The sequence below is a fragment of the Octodon degus genome, unplaced genomic scaffold, assembly GCF_000260255.1.
Source record: "Octodon degus isolate 3935 unplaced genomic scaffold, OctDeg1.0 scaffold00008, whole genome shotgun sequence".
Classification (NCBI taxonomy): Eukaryota; Metazoa; Chordata; class Mammalia; order Rodentia; family Octodontidae; genus Octodon; species Octodon degus.
Window position 1 is genome coordinate 11,608,696 of NW_004524584.1, and position 14,242 is coordinate 11,622,937.

Below are 14,242 nucleotides of genomic sequence, written 5' to 3' on the forward strand. Positions count from 1 at the left end.
TTTCTTTAAACAGTTTCCAAGAGTGGAATCTCAGATAAATAGAAGGCACAACAGTTTTGTGCTGGTTGTCATTCAGATGAGGAGTTAGTATTTTTTTTCTTCTTTTCTTTTTTTTAACAAATACAAGTAAAAAATTCTATTTCAAAAAAAATAACAATTTGAGAAAAGCCTATCAATTGCATTCTCGACATTCAAACCTATCTTATAACTTAAATTTCAATAGTTAAAACAGTAGGTTTTAGAACTGCTTTGTGGTCAATATCAAAAGCAAAGTTCTATTAACACCATTTACTCGGTTTCCAACCATATCCGTGAGAATAGTTTCTCAAATTTCCCACATGACCATTTTTCAGCATCAGAAGAGTCAAGACTCGCAAAGAAGTGATTTGGATTTTTCCTGTCTCCAAAATGTTTATCAAATCCTGTACTTCTCACAGGCTTTTGAAACGTGTTAAAAAATAAGTGAGAAATATTCCAATGAATGAAACATACCAAATGTCAGTAATAAGTGACACATTCCTTTGGGGAAATGGTTGTTTAAAAAGAATCCAGTCTGTATATGCAAAGTAAGCAAGGAAATTCAGTCTTTTTTCTTCTTTAAAAATCTTTTACTCCTAAAATATCATTCCATAAAATTGGAAGTGAAGGACTGAAAGGACAAGAGAGAGAGGGAAAAGGAAGGGAGCACACACCATCAACACAAAGTAAGCAAAACTGTACAAACTGAAGCAGTTTATAACAGACTGGGGTCACACTCCCAGCCATTGAAGGCTGGCTAAAGAAATTCACTGGTTCACGGGAGCTGGGTTCTCTTGGTGGAGCTGGGTGAAGGGCGATTCACTGCCACGGAGCAATCCCCCTTCCTACTCCAAAGCCAGGTTTCTGCACCATTCCTCCATGGGGAGGACCTCTCATGCCACTTCCCAGCCCACCTCAGGAGCCTCCAGGTCCCCACAGGCGGTTGTCTCAATGGTCCCCTTCCCTAGCAGCATGAGTCTTCTTCTCTTCCGCATTCAGATGGACTTCACCTCTGAACGTGATGGGCCTGTTGCTAAGGACCTTCTGCACAGGCTCAGAATCATCAAACACGACAAAGCCAAAATTGGGCAGCTTCCCCCCCCCCCCGCTGTTTATGAGCAGCTCCACCACATTCCCATAGTTTTGAAAGAAATCTTTGAGTTCTAATTTGTCCACCTCATGAGGCAAGTTCCCAATGAAGAGCCGGTGGCTGTCCAGATGTCTCACTGTTCTCCGAGGTTCAACATCTCCTTGCTCCTCAGCTTCACGAATTGGCCTGGGTCCCCTCTGGGGAGGAATATTTATTCGTTGTTCTCTCACTCTTTGGTACCTCTGGGGCCTCTGCGGTGGAATCTGAGATTCAGGTTTAAATTCTAGACAGGGCTGTGATGCTGGTACTTTCACAACATGAGAAGGTGTCCCAGTAACAGGAACAGCTCCACTAGGAGGAAGGTTCTTACTGGTCACAGATGCCCAAGAAAATGTCTGCAAGTCCTCCTGCACTATCTGAGCTATGTCTGTGGGTGCTGGAGAAGAACTCCTCTGAGCATCCACAGGAGCAGCTTCTGCTAAAACACGCTCAGACTTTTCTTCTTGGATTTCAGATGCAGGTTCTTGCCCTGGTTCTGGTTCAGGATCAGGCTCTGGCTCAGCAACAGGTTCCTCTAAATGTTCTTCCAGGTCACTGCTGACAGTCTGATCATAGAAAGTACCAGAATCATCAGGTACAGCCTCAGGCATCTGCTGTCCTTCTCCAGGCTCTTCTACTTCTTCCTCAGATTCCTCCTGAGGCTCAGTGACAAAGCCACCAAAGACCTCATCTTCGTATCTGAAGATATCATTATGAACATAGAATTTATTTGCAACCGAGCCCTCAGGAGCAAGGACAAACATCTGCATGAACCTCCATTAAGCCTGGTTGTTGTTAGAGAGCAGTCCCATGACCTGGACCATCACACCATTATTCGGGGTAGCATGTGCATAAACGTGGCAGAACTTGGTGTGGCAGTTGGTGAAGTTTTGTGACATCACTTTCCTATGAATTTCTTTCTGTCCGTAGACTGCATCTGCAGGTTTTCCACTTGAATCCAATCCCTCGTGGACATAGGAAGAGTTCTTTCCATAAAATCGATGCAGCATGGTGGGGGCCTGGTTCAGCAGGGTGTAATACTGTCTCAGAAATTCCCGCCCGACCAGCAGGGCACTAGGCTTCTCCATAACCGTTGCTTTGGTCAACTCAACCGGCGCGGCTGAGCGGGCATGAAACAAGCTCTGCGGCATGGGATGGAAGGTGACAGAAACCCCTCGTGCAAGCACATCCGCCGAAAGTAAGTATTAATGTTTAATGATTTGAGCAATTTTGCAAACCTATATCTGTTAATCTGAACAACAGATTTGATGATGATATTGTGCAATATCACAATCATTGTTAAATTTTTATTCTTGTTTTGAAACTCTGCATCGTGAGCACTGCCACTTACTACTCTGTTTTTGTCTTGGTTTCTATTTATCTTTACTTTTTAAAATAAAGTTAAGTAAAATGACGATTAAAAAAAAACTGACAGTGCTTCTTCTAAGCAATCTGCAATACCAAGAAAAGTAGACACCCAAGGTAGTGTGAGCTCTCCACTCTGACAGGTAGGACTCAAAGTAAATATTGCAGGATTTAAGGTTCTTTTTTAGAAGGTTGTATGAGCTTATAAGAAGAAAATCGCAGCACGGAATACCATGAGGACAAGACAGCTTTCAAGCCTCACACTTCACAATGGAATGATGCTGAGCATATGCTCATTGAATCCGTACAAACAAGCTCTGCCTCAGAATACTTACAGTAACACACTAGGCAGGATTGTTACAGTCCCAGTAATGGCTCCAAGTTTTAGTGACATTACTGAAGTTGTTTTCAAACAAAACAGAGATTAACTTTTGAAATCTATGAAAAGCCTTTTAGATATTTTAGTGGAAAGCACACCCACATATTCAAATATATAAACATTGTGTTGGATATTTTCTCTGCTTTAATATTCAATGTCACAACCAGGTGACAGGTTAAATACCCTGGGGAAATACTTTGAAAACATATAGGCAAGTATGATACGGAAACTCTACAGCCTTCCTCCCCTGACTGAAGACAGGACAAATCAGAAATACCTGCAAAAATACTTGCATCCGAGTTTCAGAATTAGTAGGTTTAAGGCTTCGGAGACCAAAGAGGAAGAATAACAAAAAGAAAACAGCCAACGAAAGGCTGTAGGATCTCAGCAATGACGAAGAGTCTGAGCCACTAGAAGGAATGATTCAGAACCTCGGAGAATCAGCTTTTCTACTTCAAGTCAGGAGAAACTGCACAGTCCTTATTCATTCTCCTTGTAAATTATAACACTGCAAACTTAAATACAGAGATTGAAAAATATGTCTTGGCGATGTGAATTTTTCCTAAGGAGTTTCATTCATATTTTATAAAGTACACATATCTCTTCCAAAATATCTAATCTGGAACTCTGGATTTAAAACAATAACAGTTCATTTCAAAAGGAGCAGCTGAAGACCAAAATAGCAAAATCTACACAGAATATGGGACATTATAACAGGTAACAAAGGTCTAGTTAATGCAGCAAACTCCAGTTTGGAGACACAAAGCCCTCTGCCCTGGGAAGAACCTTGCATACATGAAATGCAGAAATGTTTGTTGAAGCTATAAATGCTGTTTTGAAGAAATCTCACTGATCCCAGCTTACAGATGGAGACAGAATATTTATTTCCACAAACCATCAACATCTGAAAGTTTTTATTACTCTACCGCACATGAGGATCTAACACCTTATAGCTCATTGTCCAGCCACTGATTGCTGTGCGTTTAGGGTAACTGGGCAGGGGTTAGGAGTCCAAATGTTAGATTCAAAACGATCTCTAAGCAGTAGTTCTCAAGTTGTAGCTGCATGAAAATTTCATGGAGCACCTGGTAAAATACATGTGTTTCATTCCCATTCCCAGAGATTCCTGTCCAGCAGGTCCGGGCTGGGACCCGTGGAGGTGCATTTCTAACACATATGCAGCGGAGGGAGACGCTGCTGGTCTCGCAGATGCACTAGGAATGCCATTTCTCTAATGTCCTTTTCAATGTGAGCTTAGCTTGAACTTTATCCCCAATCATGAGCCAAAATCCAGAGCCAGTAGTTTAGGCACTCACCCACACAAAATCGCATGCCTGCCTTCACACTTCAGGCCCCCAGCACTGCACCACACTCACCAAGGTTTCCTGGCATCTGGGGATAGCTGTGACCCTCACTCCCCAGCTCTCCAGGAGGCCTTGCACGTCTAGACAGAGAGCTTCTGGAGGACAAGCAGAAAGCCAAAGGCCACAGGTGAACAACCACTGCCAGCAACCAGCACTGTGCCTCAGGGCCCTTTTAAGCCAGCACTGACTTCTGCTCTGGGCCTGGATCTCCCTTGGGGTTATTAACTCTTAGAGGATTTTAGTGAGAATGACCGCAGACCTCCAGCTGTCGGATCTGCCTTCACTGTCCAGCAGCCAGCCACAAGGAAGCTGGAAGCTGCCAAAGGAACTTGAGAAGGCAGTTTCTCAGAAGCCAAGCTGAGCTCACTGCTGCTGCTCAGCTGAGGACTCGCATTTGGCTCCAAGATGTGCGATTCCTCAGAATCGGCCCACAGGACCCAGGGAAAATCCACAGAGGGGTGATGCCCCAAGGAAAGTAGGAACAAGAGAGAGTGTGAGTGCCCACTGATGTGACTTTAGTGCACAGGTCATAATGAAGAACTTGGAGAGCAGGGATTGTGCTTACATGAATGGTATATGTTTTATGTTTGCTGTTTGCATGGACATGTGCTCAAGGCTCAAAGTAGATGATAGGTGATCAATAAATAGATGATATTTAGACAGATATAGATGATGATGATGATGATGATGATGATAAATAGAAGGTAAATGATAGGATAGGATTGGATAGGACAGGGCAGGACAGGACAGGACAGGACAGGACAGGACAGGACAGGACAGGACAGGACAGAACAGAACAGAACAGAACAGAACAGAACAGAACAGAACAGAACAGAACAGAACAGAATAGAATAGAATAAATTTCTGCTGTTCATTAAAATGCACACTAAAATCACATTCACTGGTAAAAGTTTGTTAAAGACCAAGAGGAACTGTGAGGCCAGATCTCTTGCTCATCAAAAACCTCCAGAGCACCAGGCCTGATTCTGGGATCACTTCTGAAATTGATTAGACCATTTCCGGATATGTCTCAGAAAGAATGGTTCAGAGGATAAGCATTTAAATGAGGATGATCAGAATCCCCCGCAAAGGATACAAATTGCATAAACCTAAAACTGCTTTTCTTTTTGTTTTTCATTAATAGTGAAAAGTGATGAAGAGGGAAACGATTTTCCCCCAGAGACTGCATAGCGCCACTTTGGATGAACCTAGTGCAGTCAGGGTGATGAGACGCTCTGCATAGAAGGTCCTGGAAACCTGGATCTGAACCTTTGGTATCAGAGTCTTAGATCCTATCCAGGTTGCCACAGACAATGTGTCACTGGTCACCAGAGTGGAACACAGAGGCCCTGAATGCTGGAAAAGCAGAAACTCGAGTCCGAGGTACAAAATAAATTTCACATTCATCCCTGGTCCAGGAGGAAGCTTTATTCCAACTAGGTCTATACAATCTCAGCGACCACAAATTTATTATTCAAGTGTCCTTCCAACTGAAGTCTAACATCCTGAATTAGGGACAAAGAAGGCCTGCTTTACTTCTGGTGAAGGGTGAGGGGTTTTTTTCACAATAGGGTGATATTCAAATAGCACTGAAATCAAAAGGAAGTTGTTTTCCTTTTAAGGAAACTTCTCTAAAAAAGTGTACTGTAGAATTTATAAAAAATTTATAATACAATTATGATTTAACTTTCATAATCATAACATAAAATAAAATGGCTTTAGGATCTATACCCTTTTCTACAAAATTCAGCATTTCTCTTTCCTTTCCCTTTTCTCTGCTTATAAAATGGCAGAAATTTTTCCCTAAGGAAATTGAAATGCAAAATTCACCCTTTACTGAGAATTGCATTTATTCTATTAAAGGTACATTAATTTAGTTCAGAAAGTAGGGTGTAATAGGAAACTAAGGAATTCAGGTGCTAAAAGCATTAGGGCTGGCCAGATAGCTCAGTGGCTTAAAGTGCCCGCTTAAGAGACCAGGGTTTGATTCGTGGAATACCCTCAGGACACGCTGACACAATGATTGAGACTGGGCGTGGGGGTGCAAGCCTGTAATCCCAGTTCTTGGGAGACTGAAAAAAGGAGGATCACTAAGAGTCTGTTCTGTGTAGTGAGACCCTGTAGACTCTGTACTAAATACACACACACACACACACACACACACACACATACACACACACACACAAATAGTAATAATAATAATAATATAAAAGCACCAAACTTTCAAATTCCTAATACCAAAAAGGGCTCAAGTGAACTCACATTACTTTGCCTGACTCAGGTTTCACTTAGTATTTTCTCTACAGAAGCAAAAGGCTTCTTGGAGAAAAGAAAAGTAAGCCAGAATTTCAAAGTGTGGGAAGCATATGAAATTTCCTTCCACAATTCATTACTAGTTCTATTTGCTTTTTATTAATTCAACCTTCACAACTTTTGTCTTCTGCAGCTGTCTTCAATAAAGAGCTAAAATCAGAGTGAGAGATCACAAACTATGCTCACCAGTTCCCAATGAGATACACTGAGGATTCTAGAAATTTGGAAACCAAACTGTGTGATGTGTGCAAAATGACATTTGATGGGAGATTATCTCAATGGAATGTAAGTGACTTCCCTTTTGATGCAACCAGAATTATTAAAAAAGAAAGCAACAGTAAACATTTTCCTCAATATAGCCCGGTCATACCTGTATACCAGTGTCTCAGTTACTCTTCTCTCCTTGCTGGGACAAATACCCAACACCCAAAATGAAGGAAGGAAAGGTTTAGTTAGCTCACAGTTACTGGAGGTTTAAGTCCATACTCAGCTCCAAGGCACAATGGCATAAGGCAGACAGCAACTTTTCATAGAGGTGGCAAAGAGCAGAGAGGAAATGGGAGGAATAGCAGGAGCAATGGCTATAAAGAGAAAGTCTGTCTCTCTTAAATTGCATTCAGGATATCTGCCCCAGGCTAGGAGTAGTACTCACACCCATAATCCCAGTGGGTCATGAGTTAATCACAAACTCTAGAAGTCTGCCCCATGATTGGATGACTCTTTGGGGGGACAAATACATACAAATGACAATGATCAGTCCAAAAAAATTAATTATAGCCAGGCACAATAGCTCATACCTATAATCCCTATTACTCAGTAAGCTGAAATCAGAAGACTACAAATTTGAATCCAGCCTAGGTCACTTAATGAGATGGTCTCAAACAAAAATATAAGAGATTTGAAATTTGGCTCTGTGGCGGAGGACCCCGGGGTACAATCTCTAGCATTACAAAAGTTGTTTTAATTTAATGAAAGTACATTGTTAATAACTGACACCAATATATTTTCTTCTCTTTGCTGAATACTATTTAAAGCTAGCATGGTTTCCTTTCTCTGTGTAAAAGTAATACTATGAACAAGCAAAAGTGACTTCACTATTGAACCTAAAAGACCAGATGACGACTAACAAAAATAGCTTATTGATCAATGTGAAGCAGCCTTTAACTCCTTTATCTCTCTGTAATAATTTGTATAGAAACCCACCAACCCTTTCGTCTGATCCTTTATTTATTCAATAATCCTTATTGAAAGCTTATGTGCCAGACCTTGTTTTATTTTTTTTATTTAATAACTTTATTAACAAACATTTGCAGTTTGTTGACTTTTGAAAAAAAAATCAAGTTGTAAACTGTCATCAAAGATTCTAGTCCCTGATTTAGGCAACGGAAACATAGAGTTGATTAACAGACAAGATTCCTTCCATAAAAGCTTCCACTCTCATGGAAGATCCAGATCATAAATGAATGAAAGAATTTAGAATACTGTTGGTGTAATGCAAGAGGAGAAGCACAAGAAGCTCCTATACAGTATCAGGTGAAGGGAGGGAGGAGATGCTTTGACAGAGATCTCATCTTTGAAGATGTGCACTTGTATTTTATCTGACGGACCCACTGAGTTGTGAGAGCCAGCAAGGGGAACTCCAGATGCAAAGCTCACAGGACAGGACAGACCTTACCATCTCCTAAAAACTGACAGAGCCCAGAAACAGTGATGAGGACGTAAAAACAAAAATGTGGAGATGTAAGCAGGGGTGGAACAAGATGGGCTTTGCAAGTTACAGTGTGGAGGCTGGATCTGATTAGCACTGTGAAGGGAAAGTGGTAAGGAGTTTGTTGAAAGTACTGTAGAGGGGAACACCATTTGGTGGACAACTTTTTTAAAGCTTGTTTTAGCGAGGATGGATTGTAGTAGGGATCAGCGTAAAGACCAAATAACTATTTGGGAGGGTGTTGTGGAACCAAGGAAAAGACATTGTGGCCTGGGGCTGGGGAGATAGCTCAGTAGAATAAGTGCTTGCCTGGCAAACACAAGGGCCTGAGTTCAATCCCTGGTTCCAGAAAAAAAAAAAAAAAAAAGACATGGTGGCCTAGATGGGGCCACTAGTGTTGAGTGTTGAGTTTCAGTTCCTCAGCTGTGGCTCGGGCTGTTCCTGCCCCATGCCAACCTTTGTGTCACCTGCTCTGTTGGCAAGTAGCAGCCATCAGTGTGCAGTGCATAACCATGGAACCATGAAAGCAGGGTTTGCACATGCTTGTCCATGACCTCGTTGGGACCAAGAAAATCCAGTATCATACTCTTCAGAATGTGTGGCATTCCTGAATGCTTCTGGCTTTCAGAGGTTATACTTTGTAAGCTGAATTAGCTGTTAGGTGTTTTATTCTTGAAAACTTAAATTTTTTTTCAAATCTTTAGCTAGGGCTGTGAATCTTTTCTCATTCCTTTATCTCTTACTTGCACCTGAAACTTCATTGTTCTTGTGTGCAAATAACCCAGACAAAGAGCTAGCAAAACCAATTTCATGTTTGGTTACAACTCTAGTCATTTTTTAAATTGTAAAATTAATAAACTGTAATTTTTTTCCCTGTATTTAGGACAGGGTCTAGCAAGGTCTACAGGGCCTACAGGGTCTCAATACTAGATCAGACTCATAGTGATTCTCCTGTTTTCAGCCTCCTGAGTGCTAGGATTATAGGCATGTGCCATCACGCCCAGTGTCAGTGGCGGCTCAGTGTGCCCTGTGGGCAGGGCCAACAGGGCATGCCAGGGATCCAGTCCCAGCCACTGGGCTCTGCTGAACCAGGCACTTTAGTCCCTTGATCTATCTGACCTTGATTTAAAAATAATTTGTTCTATCCCCAGGCCTGCTGTGCCGGCCTTGCCCCCAGGGCATGCTGACACAGTGATTGAGACTGGGTGTGGTGGCACTCTCCTGTAATCCCAGCACTTGGGAGGCTATAAAAAGAAGAATCACTATGAGTCGGATCTAGTAGTGAGACCCTGAACACCGCATAGATCCTTTCCTAAATACAGAAAAAATAAAAATAAATAAAAACAATTTGTTCAGCCCATTAAGACTCAAAGGTAAATAAATTATGTCCCATTTCCACTGAGAAGAAAATGTGACTTGGGCTTGAATGTTTACTTTCACTGGTCATATGATAACTCCTTTTGCCTGTGAAGGTCACAAAATAAAGTAGAATGAAGTAACAATCCAGTGCCAAGGTGGGAAGGCCTGGGTGGCTCTAGCAGGGGGACTGCCACCTTGGCTGGCCTGAATGGACCCTACAAGTCCAAGTACCTGAGCTTCACAGGAAGAGCCAATGGTCCTCGCACCACTGATCTCTGGAACCTTCTTGTTGGCCTGTGATGAGAGGAGGAGACCCCATCCCAGGAGTTTCTAAGAATCCCTGAGGTATGGCTTCTGTAATTCACATGCCAGTGAAAAGAAGCATCACAGGTAGAGCAGCAAGAAGGAAAATGCAAGATGCAAGGTGTTGATTGTGGCACTTCAAAGACAAATTGCAGATATGTTATGGAGCATTACATTTTCCATACTCAACACTGTGAGTCTTAACACAAGAGTCTTTTCTTTCCTTTGTACCACATTATCAGCCATAGTGCCATAGAGGGTCAGAGCCATTGACCTTCACGAAAGACTCTAACATGGGGACCCACAGGAGAAGAAAGTATGTCTCACCAACAGTATACACCACCCTCCTTCACAAATGTCCCTGGAATCAGAGGGAAGAGGCATGCATGGAGTAAAAAGGACAGAAGGGACAGTGAGCTACCACTGAGCAGAGAGCAGCGGAAACCAACTTTAGGTTTCCAGGTTGGAGTCTGAAACTTGAAGCTGCTTGTCAGTATTCCTGTAACAGAAACCTGACTTTAAACTACTAATAAAAAAAATCAATGGCTGTCCAATAACTATAAAATGAAGTTAAACTTACAACAAGGTATACAAATTTTATAGGAAATCAAACTACAAATGTATCTCTTTAACATCAAAATCACAGCTGTTACCCACACATTTTGTGCTGCTCCATGCCTCCATTCTTTTGCAAGTGCTGTGCCCATTTGCCTGTCTATTAGTTGTCTACAATCCTTGAGGACTGGCTCAGATGTTACCTCCTCTATGAACTCTTTTCCCATCATCACCTCCAATTACCAATAACTATTCCAATCCTTGTAGTTACACACACACATACACACAAATCATAATTTAACAATTATAACAAGTAACTTTCATGTGCATACTGAATATCCATTTTGCGTCTAAATTCCTAAAAGAATATTCCTGTTCCTCTCCTGTGAAACATTATGCTACCTCGATGATTCCAAAAGAGATTTTTTTTTCAGGATCCTACTTCCCTAGCAAGAGGTTGTTTTTTTGTTTGTTTGTTTGTTTTTGTTTGGGGGGGATTGTTTGTTTTTTTTTTTTTGGTTTTTTGTTTTTTGTTTTTTTTGTTTTGTTTTGTTTTGTTTTCAGAACCGGGGATTGAACTCAGGCCAGGGAAGCGCTTATTCCACTAGAGTTTTGGTCTAAAAATGGTCCTTCAAGCATGGAACAGTCAGCCCTAGGTTGCTGGGTTCAGTAAGAGTGATTCTATTTCTCAGCAGATAAAAGTGAATCTGAAATCTGAAGAAAGCTACATTACAGTCATTGGGAAAGAATCTGTCTAAAGATTAAAACTGACAGTCAAAGACAAGAGGAGGACCTTTGGGAGTTTTAAAAGTCCCTAATTCCAATTCTTTTTTAAGCCTTTGCCCTTCCCACAGGGATGCACATTACCTAGAAAATAAGCCTTCTTCACATAATTAGGTTATATTTTATGGAATAAAAGTCTGGCTAAACATAATAACTATTTCACCCACTTAATCTTAGCCGTGCATGATTACTGAAACCATATCTCATTCATTTTAGTGTTTCAGAACTGTCCTGAAGTAACTTGAAAAATAATCACAGTAGGAAAAGGTTAAGCAATTCCAATGATAAGATTCATTTATCCAAATTTGTGAATACTCTTTTTCTGGTAAATGAAGCTAGATATAAAAATAACCAAAGATTATTGACCAAATCTCTTTGTTGTGCACCCACTGGCTCTTCATAAACATCTTGTTTCTGTTTTGTATTTGTACCCATTAATATTCTTCTTTCATCCTGCACATGTTCATAACAAGCCAATTGTCAGTGCTAATACTTGAGGTCAACTAGTTACATTTTCTAAAAGTGCTTTGTCCACATTTGGTATGATGGTCATAGATCAATGGAAGGGATTACATCCAGAGGGCTGCAGAAATCTATTTCCAACCATTCTGGCAGGCCGAATAATCATGTCTTTTTCAAATGAGAAGTTATATGTCCAAGGTTTTGTGTTTTGTATTTAATTGTGCTTTGTATTCACAGGAATTAAATACCAGGCTGTCTGACTCAATTCAGATCTTCCACAGGATGCAAGCTCCTACGGTTTAGGGTGTATTTTTCTTGTACATTGTTCTATCCTAATTTGTGCAGGGACTTGCCTGGCTTAGGCAGTACTCAATAAAGTAAAAATTGTAAGTGAAAATCATAAATTATGAGAATCTCCTTTGTTTATGAAGGCTGCTATATGAGGTCTGATAGAAAACTACAGTAAATGTTTATATTTCTAAAAATAATAATTACGGTAAGAGACACATTGTTATTAACCCTCCTTGCAGTGTTTCTCCTCATCAATAGCACGCTTACCCATTGTGCTTCTCACTTTCTGAGGTAGGTCTGGAAATCCTCTTTTATGTCTTTAGTTACACTGCCAAGGCTATCTTGACATACTGAATTCATTCAAAATTTTACTTTTCATGTTAATTTTGACTTTGAGAAAGATGTAGATGTCACATGGTGCCAGATCTGATGCATAATTTGGATGAGGACACACCATCATATTCTCATAAGCTTGTCTTTCCATTGGATGGGGCTCAGCATCTGCACTCAACACATTTCTTATCACACCTTATAAAGAAACTCATGAAAAACGACTTCCAGAACTGCTTCACGAAGTGGCAAGGATGAAGGTATAAGTATGCATCTTCATCGCTTTTCTCACTCTGGGACAAAATACCCGACACCCACAATTTAAGGAGAAAAGGTTTATTTTTGCTTACAGTTTGTAGAGGTTTCAGTCCATAATCAGCTGGCTCCAAGCCAGGACAGCATGGCAAAGGGCATGGTGGAGGGCAGCTGTTTGTGGTATTACAGAGGAGAAGCAGAGAGAGAGAGAAAAAGAGAGAAAAGAACACTTCCCCAGTGACCCACCTCTTCTTACCAGACCCTACCTGCCATAGCAAGTCAGGAATAGTACCTCTGTAATCCAGTAGCCCTTCAAAGGTTCCACCTATGATCACATGAGGCTTTAAGAAGACATCCAGACATAAACCATAGCACTGTGTTTGAAGCAAGGGGGATTAATGGCAATGTTTCTCTTACTGTAATACTTTGGAATGTAAACATTCACTGTATATTTTTATCACACCACACATAGCTACCTACCCACATTTTCAGATCACGGGTCTCCTTCACATCCAGCTTATTCCTACATGGGAATGTGGTTTGCAGCTTCATCCTAGTTTATAAGCTCAAAGTTGTTCACATATGGCTGCCATAGTTACACACAATAAACACCTGTGCTAGCTGCTTCAGTCCAGGGGCAAGGATGTGACTTCAGACTTCAGGTTGGGCTCCCCTTACCTGTTTCCTTACACCAGTGGTTCATATGGACGCACCCCAAACCAATGGGATGAAACAGTACCTCCTTCACACTAGTGAAACGATCCATTCAGTCACACAGCAAAAATAATAAAGGGAGAAGAAAAATAATAGAGGGAGAGCAAGGTGGACAGTGAGCCAAGGCCCCAGAGCCCCCCATGTGGAAAAGTAAAGTGAAGTTTACTTTCGAGTATAAAGGAGCTCTATGCCATGAACTGCCAGCTTCATGACTTTAGCTGACAATTCGGTAAGTATCAAAAGGGTTTCTTCATGCTCTTCACTTTGATTGATAACAGGAAAAGCTGTATTCATCAGGATGCTCCACAGAAACACAAATATATACGCATATATGACAGAGAGGCGGGAAATGGAGGCTTGTTTCATAATATAGGAGTTTGAATCCAGGGTCTTTGCACAGAGCTACATCCACCTCATCCTATCTCCTTTAAAAAAAAAAAAAAAAAAGATAAACAAAAAACCTGGCCTCATTAAGTCACTGAGTTGCCCAGGGTGGATTTGAACTTGGAATCATCCTAATTCAGCCTTTCTGAGTGCTGCAATGACAGGTACGTTTCACCATTTCTGGCTAAGAGAGAGGTTTTTTAAATAAGGCTCTGTTTCTCATAACCATAGAGGCTACCAAATCCCAACATCTTCAGGGGGTGTAGGCAAATTGGCAAGGGTCATTCCTGCCCCTTCTCCATCTATTAGTGTAATGTTTGCTCACAGGTGAAATGGGCTGTGGTTGCCTTTAGGGGACCTTTCTGAGTTTCTGACCCTTTACAGGTTTCCATTACTTGCATGCATATGTATCTAGCTGGTGTTCTGCCACCTCTAGGGCATTTATGCAGTATAATCTTTTTTTTTTCTTTTAATTTTTATTTATTTGTGTGTGTGTGTGTGTGTGTGTGTGTGTGTGTGTGTGTGGCCAG

At 41.2% G+C, this 14,242-nt stretch overlaps 1 protein-coding gene across 1 annotated transcript; it reads right to left on the reverse strand.

The window, feature by feature from the left end:
* Positions 1–966: 966 nt before the first annotated feature.
* Positions 967–2,235, reverse strand: LOC101570321 (ras GTPase-activating protein-binding protein 1-like). The gene is given in 2 exon segments (XM_012517548.1): positions 967–1,401; positions 1,486–2,235. Coding segments are annotated over 2 exon segments (1,185 nt in total).
* Positions 2,236–14,242: the final 12,007 nt, after the last annotated feature.